At 45.4% G+C, this 15,484-nt stretch overlaps 1 protein-coding gene across 1 annotated transcript in view; it reads left to right on the forward strand.

Annotated features, from left to right (window-relative positions):
- Nucleotides 1-15,484, forward strand: part of FTCD (formimidoyltransferase cyclodeaminase) — a 152,562-nt gene that overhangs the window by 83,679 nt on the left and 53,399 nt on the right. Inside the window, exons 6-7 of the mRNA XM_078681446.1 lie at nt 11,117-11,248; nt 12,466-12,527. Coding sequence (XP_078537572.1) covers nt 11,117-11,248; nt 12,466-12,527 — 194 coding nt within the window. The remainder of the gene's footprint in view (nt 1-11,116; nt 11,249-12,465; nt 12,528-15,484) is intronic.

Consider the following 15,484-nt stretch of genomic DNA (forward strand, 5'->3'; position numbering starts at 1 on the left):
AATTGACACTTATGAGGGAAGTTGTGTACAGAACACAATCGTATGTCCGCATGGGTGTGTCTCCCTTCTCAATGCTGAGGGGATGGGTCCGAAGCCGGTAGATGTGTATAGGTTGGGCAATGGGGTGGATGTGTGGAATTCTCTGCAGATTAAATATGTGGATAAAAGGTCTGGAAGGGTGTTTACTGAAGGTTGGCGATTTTGTTGGAGTCAAGAAACTGGTTTCCACTCCGAAAGAGTCGGCACACCTAAATGAGTCCAGGAGGCGAGAGGACATAGAGTGGTGTTGGACGATAGTAGAATGTGGAAGACGGTTGTGGTGTCTGTGGTTCTGGAGTCCAAATCTTCTTTTGTGTACAGTAAGCTTAGTGTTGATGGGCTTACTCCTCCACAGTCCGGTCTAAAAAAGGATGTTCTCAGGCGAAATCCTGTACATGGCCATAATCCCTGCACATTATAAGCAATGCATCATGCGAAGTGGTAAGTGCATGCATTGCTTTGTTTTTCTATAGTGGTGTTGGTTTGTTTTGACATGTTTTGTCTGTTTACATGTTGTATGCCAACATAGCATAGTCTGTTTGTTGGCTTTTTTTGAGCAGGAAAGGAGATATGTAGGGAATGTTCATCTGCAATGCACGCAATGTCATTCTGGAATGTTGTGAGTGGGGGATTCCTGCGCTGCCAGTTGATGCAAAGACAGGGTTGTGTATAATTTAAACTGTTAACCACCTACCTGGCTTATCGTCTCATTACTTACATTAGCCTACTGAAGGGAGAGTGGCTGATGGAATGTTCTTTGGATGCTGTCTCTAGGTAGAGATCTGGAGAAATGAATGAAAGGAACATTAACTGAAAAGTTCCGCGGACAGACCTTTCTCAGTGCTTTGTTGCCGGTGGCGTGGGTTCTTCACATGTATCCAAATCCACCTGTTTTGTACCCAAGTACCTTCTTGACCAGACATATAAAAGTGCCCTTTTATAGGTGTGCAGAGTTCCCAACATTTTATCTTGTTTATTGTTCTCTTTGGACTTTAAAGCGCACGATTGTCACCCAGATCACAAGTGTGCCTTGTGAAACTTTTGCATGCCTTCTTAATGGGGACACAGTTGGGAGACCACTCCACACCAGGTCATTGGGATTCTATCTCAAGTTCTTAATTTTTCACAAATAATTTTTATCTGATGTCTTAGTCTAATTAGTTCAATGGAAGCACAAATAAGGCTATAAAATCCATTATCCAGGAGGCTGACACAGAAGTCTTTTGGGAACAGCTTCTGTAATGACTAACAAGAAGGAGATCACCCACACAACTCTGGCATCTTAATGAGCTGCAATTCGTCACTAGAGTTGATTCATACCAGACTTTTTGGTGTTGCGTCTGAGGACTTGACCAATGTTTCTACCCGGCAACACTTTTCATTACACATTCTGCTTATCCACAACTTTCTCTCCTAGCAGGGCATGAAGAGCCTGGTGTGTTGTGTGGTCTTCTGGAGCTAATGTTTTGCCTTCACAGTGAAGGCCTCTCTGAAACATTTCCTCCCTGAACCCAAAGCCTCATCTATGGAGATACATGCTCTTAATATGGTGCACCTTCTTGCGTCTGTCGGAGTAAGATTTGTTTTACTTGTTTTTGTGTAACTCGAAGACCAGAAGGAACATACTTCCTCAGCCTGGCATCCTTGTAGTGGTATCTTACTTTTTATTTGTGTGTTGCATATTTGCATAATGTATTAAAAAGTGGAAGAGTGGGATGACGAGGAGCTATTGAGTTATGAGGTGGAAACTGGAAGGTTACGGATAAAGCTGGAGGTTGGCGGTGGTGACAAGGAAAACCCTTGCAAAGATGGAGATGAAGGGCGCAGGAGGGGTGATGAGTGCATTGGCAATGATTGAATGGCGGGTGGAAACGGAGCGAGATGCATGTGAGCGGACCGGCAGGAGCAGTGTGTAAAGGGCTAGAATTATAAAGTACTACCTCATGCAGTTCACTGCACATATTGGAGTGGAGGGAAAAGTATACAGCCAATAGCAAAAGGTAAATGATGAATGCTCCACTGGGCTGAATCAATTTGTGATTGACAAAAGTTCAAGCCAATATGTAAAATGGGCTAGTCGAAGTAATCCTACTACCATTTCTTTGACTACTATTGCTTTGTGTTTTGGGTTTTCTCTCCACACACCAGCCCATTCCTCCTTAATCTTTCTTGCCAAGCATTTTCCCAAAGCACTTGATGTTTCCATTTTTGCTTTGAGGAATCCTCCCTTAGTATTTTCTACATCCATTAGGCTGACCCCATTGTTTTGAGGTGTGTTCCGAAAACCTTTCTGGCGATGCCAGATCTCTGTAGGCTTCTACTTGATCTTTTGGATACATAGCCCAGTTGCCGAGTTCCATGTATTACCATCTGTCTGTTTCTTCCAATTTAAATTTGGTCTTTCATTGAGTAAACGTTGTAGCGTGTGTTTTATGGAAGAAATCAAAGTCATGCATTCTATAGTCTGCTTCTTTTAAACCTGTTACTTAGGAGGCTGGGGGTGAGGTGTGTTACTGTGGATTCATATGAAATGCGGTGGTGAAATGGTGAGGGCCCTTTCTGCATGAGTTTGTCCTAGACTACAAGTATGTTTTGGCTGGTGTTGAGAGGTATGTATTGCTCGGTCTTTGATCTTTGGCTAACCAAGGCAGTTCCTAAAAGCACCAACCCATACTGGTACAATCCATACATAGTATTTTATTATTATTAATTATTTTGTGACATTCCATCTTCTTGCATTCAGCTATCATTCTAATGCGGGTCGCATGGAAATATTGTGGCACTCTGCTTTCTCTGGGTTCCTTCAACAGCTATTTTTATTTCGTGCTCGACCACCAACCTGTATAAAATGTAGTACTTTCCATTGGACTGTGAGGTTCTGTAATTCTCGAGGAGTCTGACTCCATTTTGTTCTGTGCCACCATTTTGTGTTGCCCTCACGTAGGCCTGTAAAGGTAGCCTGGCGAACAAAGTGGCCTGGCCTTCTTAGTTCATATATACATTAACTAGGTTTCTTTTTGACTCTGAAATGAACTGTAAGAAACTGACCTCTTTACCTGAAACTGACCTCGCAAAGCCAATTTCCCTGATCGATCTGTGTCTGAGATTGCCAATCAATGTTCAGGACATCGTTAACTTTTTAGTTTCCTTGCACATGCCTTATCTTGTTCAGCATCTGTTACTGTTTCTTTTTTTATGTTTCTTCATTACATGGGTTATGCTTTCAATTATAGGTTTGTCCGGCTTGTGGAGATTGAATTTGGGACATTCCTAATAATTAACTTTTGGGTTGGGATACTGTAAATTGAGTTTTTGCTATGTGATACTTAGTTTGAAAAATGTATCTTATTGGCTAGAATTTTGTGCAGTGGGTGTAGATTTATAATGTGAATATTGGGTATAAAAGGAGACGTCTCGCCTTAGTAAAATGAGCAGTCTCCTGAGAATTTACACCATGAAGTATTTCTAGGACCACTGTTACTAGCTGCAGCTAATAAACTTGGTCTCTGATGCCATCCAAAAGTATTCTGTGTCTTTGAATACCAAGACAGGTGAACTCGAAGATCTTAGGCGTGCCCCTGACGCCGCTGGGCTAAACCCCGGTTCTTCAACTGTACCTAGTTTCCTACAAAGGTAATGCTACTGGTAAGGCCTGAAATAGGTAAAGCACTACTTATTGGTAGAAAATGGGTTTTAAACACATTTGCCCTGCCTATTCAGGAGATGTTTCTTTTTTTACATTCGCTAAGGTCCTCAAGAATGTGATTACTGGTGACTGGCTAGTAACCTGATGCCACTCCTGCTAAGTTAATTGAGACAAAGCAAACACAAGGAGATTATGGACGGAGTGCTAAAACTTTTCAGACACGCAGTTCGGGCTGGACTGTTCCCATTGGGCACAGGGTCAAGACTGATTTGCATATGGTTGGGTTCAAACTGGAATGGCATGGGGAGCATAAAAACGACAGATTTAGACCTAGATCTCTGTACTGGGGTGAATGTATGACATTGTTATGCATTCTGTCCATCAATTGTTCTTTTTGCAAATTAATTGAGAGGCATATTCTTAGGAATGTTATCAAGTTTGATGCCCACGGAGAACAGCTCGTATCGCTTATTCATCTGTTGACATCATCTGCAAGAGTAAGAGGCAGCATCATTGATCTCTGCTTGGTAATTTTATATTGGGGCACTTTTTCAAATTGCCCCACAACTGCTAGAATACAGTCCACTGGGTCCGTCAGGGTGGGCATGATTTCACCTCCAAGAGGTATATGTTAAGCTCCTCTGATCCACAAAGAATTCCTTTCATCTCTGCCCTCAAGCAATTTGTGTGCCAGTGGTTCCACCAATAAAGCGAACCAGAGCGGTGACAAGGGTCTTTGACTGGTCTATCTTTCGAAGCTAAATTGCTCAGATCTTCTATCATTTACCCTGACTCTTCTGATGAGTCTCTTATAGCTAACAAGCATCACATTTTTCATATTGGGAGCTAAGAAAATACAATCAAATAATTCCTTCAAAACATTCCTGCAGACTCTGTCAAACACTCTCTCTGCATCAAGGCTCATTGAAATCGAAGGTATATTGTATAGTTGTTTTTCCCTCCAGAGTTATCTGAGGCTTATGTTTCTTCGATAAAACTCACTTGTCGGACTCATTGAGGTAAGGCATCCAGCTATGTAATTTTTTTGTAAGAGTATTCATAAACATTTCTACTTTTGTGTTCAAAAGGGCAATCGTCGTCTGAGACTCGTTCTGCTGAGGATTTCCCTGGCTTCAAAATGTGGATGTCATCCTTCTTCATGGTGGAGAGACCTGTTGGATAGTGTAAAGGGATTGAAAAATTCACATGGGTGGCCTTTAATTTGAGGGAATGTTTTGTGAAAATATAGTTTTTTCCATCTGGTCTTGGTGTCTTCTATATATTTATTCCTTGAATGGTTGTGGCTAGTTCTAATACCTTGATTAGTTGAAGTACTCTGCACATTCTGTAGGATACGCTTATGGGCAACTATGTGGATGTTTTGATCTCGTTGGTGTTCTCCTGTCCCTGTGTGTATCGGTTCTTATAAAAGGTACTGAGCGCCTCATGCTTCTCCCTCTCCTTAACTACCCAGGCCCCAATTTCTCTCCAACTTTCTCTGTGTAGGTTTTCATTCATTGTGCCTGTAGTCTTTTCGGCGAGTGGGTTCCAATCTTGTTGCTTTTTTTGTAAAATAGTCGGCTTAGGTTCAGAATTATCGGCTCTATCGGAGATTAAGCTGCTATTTTATAACTGCAGTTTGACACCAGGTCTGTCTCATTCAATGCTGTTTAGGCATTCAGCATATTTTAATTCCTCCATAATCGTTGTTTCTTGTAGTTTGATTCGTGTACACATCTAGCAGAGAGAGATTGCTTTTGAATGCATCCCAATAGATGGGCGTAGAGGTATCTGCAACCGTGTTGTATGCAGAGTACTTTTCTATACCAATCACCATTTCAGACTTATTTGCTGGTTTTGGAAGTAGAGTATTGTTCATTCTCCAGTTGCAACTTCTCGAGGGCCTCTTGTATTTATGCCGTTCAATCTGAACAAGGGCATAATCTGAGATTTGATCTAGGATATATCAGTCATGCAGTGAGTGTAGAAGTAATAGTGTATAGAGTATGTCCAGTGTATGTGTGAATGAAATGTGTAGCCTTTGCTGTCAGGATGGATCATCCTCCAAGTATCTATTAAGCCCCACTCAAGAAGTTTATTCTGTGTCTTCTTGGAGGCCATTTTAGATCAACCTTCTACTATTTTGATTTCTTCAACAGTGGATCCTAGTCCATACTAAAATCCCTACCTAAGAGGGTTTCCCCTTGGGCCCCTGTCATTAATTTCTCAACAGTAGTGAGTAAAAATCTGTCTGCATTGTATTGTATTGGCATATCATGAATGGGTCTTGATTAAGTATATATCTCTCCATATGCAATGCCTTGTGTTTGTGGTGTTGTCGGAAGCCCTTCGGAGGGCCACAAGGCACGCAGGAGCTACTTGACCCAACGGTGGGAATTGAGGCCTCTTTTACTCCTGATGTTCTAGGGCTCACCCTACTTTGGAGCCTGAGCAACTGGGCTAAGAACCCCTTCTGCACTTGACTCTCAGTAGTAGATGAGAATGAACAGTCTAGGGCTCCCTGGGAACTGGGGGTGGGGCGGTGCAGATACAGATTAGTGAACATGGCTCCTAACTCTAAGAGCTCTCTGGCGCAATAAATCAATGCCCAGCCAAATACTACTTTTTATAGCGGAAAAGTATTTTATTTCTACCTGCTCATGCAAAGTAAAGTTACAAAATTCACAAACATAATTTCCCCCCTTGAGGTTGGGGGCTCTAGTGTTTCATTGGCATGTCCCTGTTCCACATGTTCCTCGCATTGTGATCTGGTATATTCACCATTCACTGGTTGTTGCATCCAGAAAAATGCTGACTATTAGGTCTTTAACTCTTTAACTCAATAGTCTACTCTGACTCTTCAGTTACAGTCAAAGTGTCTTAGCGTTGCAGCACTCCTTAGCAACTAGTCTCCCGAGGCCCTTCACAACTCTTATCCATTCTGGCAGAGAGGAAGCGTACAGCATCTTGGAAAATGCCCAATCCACAGGCCTTCTCCACATCTCCAGTACTTCACCGGTTAGCTGGCAGCAAGTGAGTGACACAGAAGCATTCAGCAGGCGCAAGCTCTCCTCTGAGCCTATGCGGCCGTGCTGCTGCAGCGAACGTATGATTTTCATGCTCCTTCTGCAGGGCTAGGGTCCACACTCTTCAAAGCGGGGGGGCTGTGTCGTGGCGATGCTCAAGATCTCGATCCCGTTGAGTCGGAGATACTTCCACAGCGTCTTCACTGGGTCTGGTGCAGTCCTCGTTGCTCATAGTGACTTAGAGGTTACTGCTGCTCATAATTCCTAGTCTTCTGCCCGAACCACATGGCACAATGACCCTCCTGGCATAAGGGGTTGCTGCGCCACTGTCACAAAAGGCTTCAGTCCTTACCACATGGTAGTCCTTACCACAGCTGCCCCTCCCGGCATACAGGGTCGAAGCTATCGCATTGCACAGAATTTGGCCCTTCTCTGTAAGGCAGTCTCTTCCACAGTGGCACCTCCTGTCAAATGGGGTTGCTGCAACAGTGCTGCACAGGCTTCCACTCTCACTGCATGACAATCTTTACACAACTTTCTTCACGGCAGCCCTGTCTGACAAATGGGGTCACAGAGTCAAGTCCGCACATGGGTAACGACCTGATCAGTGCATCATCTGTCTCCTCGCACCTTGCACCAGGAGTTCCTTTAACATGGCTCCCCACTGGATCACACTCCCTCCAACGCTGTCTTCCTCACAGGGCACACTGGTCTTCAAAAGCAGCCAGGTGCTGGCGAGTCATGCTCTAAAGCCAGTGTTCTTGGTTTCCCTGGGTAAAGTCCCCTCACCCAGCAGGGAGACTAGCAGGATTTGGCCCTCAGTCCTGGTCAGACAGAAGTCTTGCGGAGCTTCCCCTCCTCACACACTGTCTAGCCGCTTGGGATGACAAGTTTTGTGGTCTCCACCTCCCCTTATAGTCCATGTGCAGACACCAAATGTGATTTTGGGTCTGGGTCTTTGAAGCTTGATGTTGGACGTTCTGTTTCTTTTGAAGTGCATACTTCTCCTGTACCTCTTGAAAAGCCATCTATCACAGCAGTAGAGACTCCAAAACGGATAGTCACACAACATCGGTTACGGGAGTGGCTAGAGTTCATACCTGGATGTCCGCAACGGTGATATGTGCATCAAAAGGTTACTCTCTGGATCCCTGCCCCACTCTTTGATTCCCTTGTCATCCTCCTCTCCTTTCTTAAATGCTTCCAGGCACCGTCCTTGCTATTTCTCACTGAATCAAACAGCACCCTATATAGTTTACCTGGGGCTCGCTTTCCCTCCTCCACTGTATCTCGCCCAACTCACAGGAATGTGGCAATACAAGAATCTGTGGGGATTACTCTACCTCCACAAACCTTTACTATGCAAGCCTGGGACTCCCAAAGTGGAACCCAAGGTCTTCCATTTAATGTACCATTACAGGCACACGGTACACACACTAACCAGCACTTTTACCTTCATGTATTGTGCCACCACAGACACGCACACATTCTGTGTGCATTGCATAACACCATACCCTTCATGGTCTGTACTCCACGCAGGTACACATATACCCAGCACATGCATGCATGCACTGCACAGCGCTACATAGTTCATGTACTGTATCGCAGGTAAACATACACCTAGTACATGCACTCACATTTTTCCTGCATGGTCATTGTACGTGATTTCAGGGTGGAGATGATTAGAGGAAGACGTTGGTTAAAGGTTTCCTGTACATTTAACCTTATTCATACCAACTTTTATTCTCTGACCACATGTAATTTCTCATTTTGGCCATTCCACATTTCAGTTCTTCTCCGAGTTGAGGGCCCCTCTCTCCGACTTTTCAATCGCTGCTTAAAAATCAGCACTGCAGAAATTTAAGTCTCTTTTCATGAAGGAGGAAGGCATGTTTGCCGGCGGGTTTATACATACTGGTGCCCTGGCTGGTTTCGGAGTTTGGCTGAGATTTGTTTAGTGGGATCTTTATTACTGAGTGGGCTACGTCCTGACATGTGATGAAGTTGATTTGTCTACTACTGTGACGTTGCTTGCAAGTTTGAAACCATGGTCGCTCCTGTGGGGTCCATGTCTGGCCTTTGCATGCAGGAATGCCATCATGACATGGGGAGTATCCTTTCGGTCCCTACATGTGCCAAAATGTGCATGACCCGTCCTCCCCCTACCCCCACCCAGCCCCATCTCAATTAAGCCAGGGAATGTCCTTTTTAGGGAGGTGCTCAATTCCCAGGAATTATTGTCTCATTTTTGCTTCGGGAGTTTATCACAAATGCCTAACAGTTGGCTGCCACTTTGTTCCTCGAAGGTGAGTTTGTACAGATGTCTATTGTGTTGCCTCCTCTATGTATTATTGAGCTTTTCATTGTTGATATTGACATTCGCTACCCTACCTCAGTGGAGTTGGCAACTTTATTCTGCTCCTGCTTGATTCTGTGTTGCATGTTGTCACAGGCTAACTGTGCTTTATGTTCATTGCCCCGGAGGCCTTGTGTGTCGTGCTGGTCGTGCGGTTAGGGAAATGGATAATGGATCCCAGTCTTAGCCGGTTTCATACAATCTGTTACGAGCCAGCCTCAAACACAGAGTCCTCCTTGGATTCTACACCTACTTGTATGTGAGAGTTGTGCCCACCATTTTGGAACACCCACGTGCGCCTCCATGTACTACTGAACCTGTGGTCCAGCGGCGCCTCATATCAATCCAATCTCCGGTGCCTTCTCGGAATATGCTGATCTGACTGTGCAGTTATGAACCTCCGCAAGTAGTTAATGGGTTCGATTCTCACCCGATCAGGGAGTCGAGGAGTGGAGCTGCAGGCTTGGACGGTCTGCTCACCTCCCCCTTGGCGGGAAGTCTCAGTGATTGTTGTTTATGGTTTAGTTGCTCTACAATTCACACCCAACATCCAGTTATGCATTCCAGTGATTTCCTCCAGATTAATCCAGAAATATCCACACCGTACCCTTGAGCCTTCCATTTTTGTTTCGAGAAAAAGATTACTATGGGTCATTAAAACTCTGTGGATTCACTCTGTCCACGCAGCCTGACGTTCTTGATGTCTGTATCCGTTCTCACTTGTAGACCTATGAGGTTTACTATGGGGGATTGATGGAAAGGAATATTTCCAGTCTTTTCAATCTTTTAGCAACTATACTTGAACACACTCTCCCATAAGTAGCTGATGCAAGTGATTCCCAAACAATGGTAAATAGGTTTCTATTCCTTTTTACTAGGGTACTCATTCAGAAAAGGGGACTAGAGACACCATTTGGGGCGGTGCGGCTACTTTGTTTCCCTAATAGTGTTATGTCTGATTGGTGTGCACCTTGGCCTGCCCTTCCTCTGACCTCTGAAATAACTGTTGGTTGGAGATCTTGCCCGCAGTCACTGGAAACATGACAAAATGTGTTTACTTTGCTCCACCCACTTTTCCCTCGGTATGCGGGTCATGATTTATTCTATGTGTATGGTAAAATCCTCTTAACTGCTCCTCAACAGAACTGTATGTTGCTCATCTGAAATGTCTGCCCTCTGTCTGACCATTGCTTCTAAGTCTCTGGCTTTGAAATCGAAGTTCTGTAGAGATCTCTGTACAGCCTCCAGACCATTTTATTTCTTCCTGTATTCATGGTGGTAGCGAAATAAACACATGCCTTCCTTTTTTTTTTAACCTGTGTTGTCTATTTTAAGTGTTTATTGCATATGGGATCATGTGACACTCTAGTGCTAGACTTTTAGCCTTCGCCAGAAGTATAATAACGTCCTAAAGTGAGTGTAAAGAGGGGTGCGGTATGAGTTGCAGAGGAGAGCATTGGGGTTTTACTTGCAGCCCATGATGACCACTGAAGGAAGCCACTGCCATGAGCGTGTTTCAAAATGCATGTACATCAGTTCCTTTCTGGGTGCTCTAAACTGCCCCCTTGCTGCCTCCTTGAGGCATTGAGAATTTTAGGAAAGATGCCATTGACGGGGTTGAAGAATCTCTGAAGCATCGGTGTTGCACTGAAAAGTGAAGAATGTCTTCTAAACCCCGTAATGATACCCATCATCCGTTTTCTAGCATTCACAATCCTTTCCTTGTGACCTGTTTGTGAGGCCCTTTGTGTGGAATGGGCCTCGTTTCATGACTGTGCTCTGCAGAGTTCTGAATGCTTGGAGGGCTTATTGGCAAGCAGGGGTACTCTTGGACGCTTTCTTCTTGACCAGGGCCTTAACAGCACCATTGGAAGGGTATTTTACCAAATTCACGCCTTTCCAGTGAATCTTGTTTATGTTCACTGTCCATCAGTCTAGGCTCTCTAGGGAGATTTATTGTGATATGAACTTTATTGATGCTTCTAAATCTGCCGAGCCCCACATGTTCTCTGCATCTTGGTCCTCTTTAATTCTGTCTTCTCTCCACAGGACCTGGACCTGCCGGTGGTCGGCTCGCAGCTGGTGGGTCTCGTTCCCTTGAAGGCCCTCCTCGACTCCGCAGAGTATTATATCCAAAAGGAGAATCTCTTCATTCTGGAGGAGGAGCACAAGATACGACTGGTAAACCGATTAGGCGGGAGGGTTGGGGGTGCGTGTGGATCTAATGAGTGAGATCTGGTGGAATACCAGGAACTGTCAGGAGTGTAGGGGTTGTGGAAGACTGTGACCTGAGGTGGAAGGAGAAGGTCATTTAGTGGTGGTAGATATACTCTGTATTGTAAAGGGAATACATGTGAATAAAAGCTTGTCTTGTCAATAGAGGGGGCAAGCAAGGTTGGTTTGGAAATACGAAGGTTGAAGAACCAACTTTCCTTATTTTATTATTTAAATGGAGATGTATCATATTTGGTAATGACGTCAATTCTATGATGCAAGTTCCAACTCTCTTGACTAGTTGGCTGGTGCTTTGGCACTTATAACCAAGTCAGACCCCTGCTTTGGCTCTCCCTATGAATTTGCTGGGTCGCCCATCTCTGCTGATTACCCTAGTTTAGTGTGTCTGTCACTTTGAGAAGGCTTTGTTTGGTGACACATTGTCAAATCTTCAGTGGACAGTGGTGCCTGGGCCATAAAGGCTGGAGTGCAGGAACACCAGAGCCTGTAGGGGGCGATGTTAAACATTGGCTAGGCCAGGGAGTAACAGTATTTGCCTCCATTTGCACAGGTTTAGGACGGTCAAAAGGCACCACCTGCACGTAGAAGGATGCTGTTGTGAACTCTGTGTCTACGCGACTGTATCCCTTATCTGAAATTGTTTGGAAACTCGTGTGACCCATGTGACTTTCCTCTGGCCCTGATACATTTTACATCTGTCACCCAATAAGATTCTCTGTGGTACCCTTTAACACTGTTGTATACAAGATCTGTAGTTTGCTCAGTTATGCCCTGCACACGCCTCTGTGGCCCTTAACTGCAGCCCTCGCCCTGTGTGCTGTGGTTGGTCCCTGCTGTTATTTATTGTACCCCCTCAGGTACAACTGAGACTGTGGCCGTCCCTTCTGCACAACCAGAACACATTTGCTGTCTCGTGTTCTACCCACAAGAGTTCTTGTTTAATTGCCCTTCGCTTTCCTACCCTGGCTTCCCCTGCCAATGTTTCTATTTTATTTTAATATTCCTCGCTGGCTCTGTAGGATTTCATACCTTACACCAATACAACCATATGAAATGTATTGCATCTTACATGACCCAGTGAGGTTCGCTGCTTCCCCTCTATATGTCCTTGTTGAGGTTTGAACCGAGTCTGTCCTTCTAGAACCTTTTCTCTTCCTTTGCAGGTCATTAGCCGGCTGGGACTGGACTCCCTCGCTCCCTTTAACCCCAAAGAGCGGATTATTGAGTAAGATGTTGTCTTCTATTATTGATGATCTATATGTTTTAACTCGTATCTTTCAGTCATCACAGCATGGAAGGATCACCATGATATACAGAAGTAGTGCTGGTGAAGGTAACGATGACAGTACTTATCTGAGTCACTAAGGGTCTAGCCTCGTAGTGCATTGTTCCACAAACAACATTCAAGCTGTTTTTTTTTTCTTTGTTGAAAAATTATTTTACGGGTTAGCAAAGCACCAAATCCAGCCTTGACTCTTTGTGACACAGCACTGTTCTCCTACCCCACACGTTTCTAGTCTGTCTTCTTGTGGATAAACACGATGCTCTCCTGGCTGTGGGGGCAGTAAGTACCATGTGTAGGGTCGCGGTGGGAGCCTGTAGGTCTTCCTCTGCTTTGGGATCTTCTCAGCCCAGCAGTCTAATAGTGGTCAAACTCTGTGTTCTCTAACTTCAAGTGGTCCTTCACATTCATAATTGAAGCAATGATGCAGTGCTGGGAGTTTACATATGAATTGTTGGATTCCCTCTGTTCAGCTGCTAAAGACCCAGAGTAGGAATTATTTTGTAAGCTGCCTGTTATGATTCCTCCACTCAAGCCACCCTGGATGGCATGGCCTCCGTTCTCTTCTCCGTAGTGGACACCGAGGCTTCAACGCCATCAACCATTTATGAAGGTTCTCCATCAAAGCCATGAGAGCCATTCTGCCTACTGAGACTGATGTGTTCAGTGGTTCTCTTCTCCTTGGGTTCGCCAAGAGCAACATGTCCGCCAGTACGGAAGCATTGCCTCAATAAAGTGTTGTTCCCTTGTAGAACCAGTTGTGTTTAGTTTCCAATAGCCATACCTCAATGGTAACCATGCCATTACAGCACCTCCACTCACATTCTGTGGCTCTCATGCCCACTTGAAGTGGATGGACTAGTGTGCCCTTGGCAACCACAGGGAAGATAAATTCACCCAGAGGCAGCTAATTCATTTAACCCAGTTGCAGAAATGAAGAGACCAGCCTGCATCAGCTGCTTCCACTACAGATCTGTGGCTTGCAAGGCTCTCGCCAGCCTCGCTCCTTTGCCATTGGTGCCTCATCCCTTTGTCCTTCTGGACTCCTCAAACGGACAGGAAGTGGGTACAGCCACTGTCTTAGATCCTTCCCTGCTGCCCTGTTGGGAAGGATCTTCAAATCGCTGCCTTATCCACTGTGGCTCTAATAAATTCCCTTTTCTATCACAAGGAGCAGCAACACTTAACCTCTAACAAATGCTGCTGCACCTGTAGAGTCCTTTGGAATGGCGCATTCCTTTGCTGAAGCCATCAGCGCGGTGAAGCGCAGGGGAGATCTGGTTCGCCCACTGCTCTTGTGATGGCCTTCCTTGTATACTTAAGTGCACTCCTAGAGCCAAAACCTGTCCCATCAGAGTGGACACTTCTTGTAGATTCACCTCCCCATCTGTGCTCCCCATGCCCCACCCTTTGAAGGCCCTGAACAGTGCCACACATGAGTTGTGGAGAGGATTGCTGGATATAGCACTCAACAGTGAGCTCCAAGATTGACGACTATGGCGAGTCTTTCATAGCCTGAGATGGCTTACCTTCTAATACAAACTGAGATTGAATGTCCACGTTGTAATATGGATAGAAAACCGAGTGCCGCTCGTAGCAGTAGGAACCTTTGCTGTGGGACGAGTCTTGCCAGCGCCAGGGACTGCGAGGATTAGCAGCCCATTTTACTCACACCTGTGTCCTCTTCCCGGATTGCTCCCACCCTACTCTTTCCTGTCCTCTTCCTGGATTGCTCCCGCCCTCTGCCTGCACCTGAAAACTGCTTGCGGGTGCCGCTCGCAGCAGTAGGAGCCTTTGCTGTGGGACGAGTCTTGCCAGCGCCAGGGACTGCGAGGACCAGCAGACCATTTTACTCACACCTGTGTCCTCTTCCCGGATTGCTCCCACCCTACTCTTTCCTGTGAAGCCCGGGCCAAGGGTGGGCCTGTTTTAGCCCATCCTAGACCGAGAGAGACCGGGCCATCCCTCTTTCGTTTGCTGTAGCACACACCCCCATTGCCTGGGCTTGTTGTAAGTACTCTGTGGGTGAAGATTTCTATTAGTAGCATGGCAGCTCGTGAAATGAACAAAACTTTGGCAGCGAGAGGTCATCTAACAGGAACTCTGGACAACTTCATAACTAGAGCCAACTCGGTTATTGATCAGGGGATAACTATTATGGATCGTCGGGTGTCGTAAGATCTTGCCATGGCTAAACGTTCTACAATGGGCCATTTTGCTAACGCCCGTACACCTGAGCGCGATAGTCGCGCCAACATAACTCTTGTCCCAGTAACTGTACACACCCCACCCTCTTCTCAGGAGCATGAGCATAATACACCAATTGCTCGCTCACAAACACCGGAGGCCTTAATGATCGACGATGCTCTAATTCCGGTTAGTTCTCCTGAGAAATCAAGTACCTGGAATCTCCGGGAGAGACATGTGGGCGCAAAACCAAAGAGAAAGCGCGCCGCCACGACTGCTAGTGGCGGTAGGAAGTCAAAACTTGCAAAAGGGTCGGGTGATAGTGACATAACATCTATAAACAAGGGGTGTAATGCTTTGACTGATTTGACCAGCCATGGCCCTCTACCATTAACTGTATTGAACCCTGGGTCAACTCTCGCAGATGTGGCTCAGCTTACCGGTGGTACAATGGTGAGGACCACCTGCTTATAAAACTGGGTGCCTTATTGAAATCTTCCCTTGGACCGATAGAAGAGAGACTTGGGCGAATCGAGCATCAGCTCTCCCAGCTTAAACTAGTCACACGGGGTACTGTAGCCAATACAAAGTCAAATGGTCCACGACTGGGTAATGTCCAAATGAATTCTGTGCTTGATGGGTCTGTAATACATAATCTAATATTGTAGATGCCCTGCCCGTACTCCCTAACAACCCAAGAAGGAGCATTACAG

Source organism: Lissotriton helveticus, chromosome 3_1, assembly GCF_964261635.1.
Source record: "Lissotriton helveticus chromosome 3_1, aLisHel1.1, whole genome shotgun sequence".
Taxonomy (NCBI): Eukaryota; Metazoa; Chordata; class Amphibia; order Caudata; family Salamandridae; genus Lissotriton; species Lissotriton helveticus.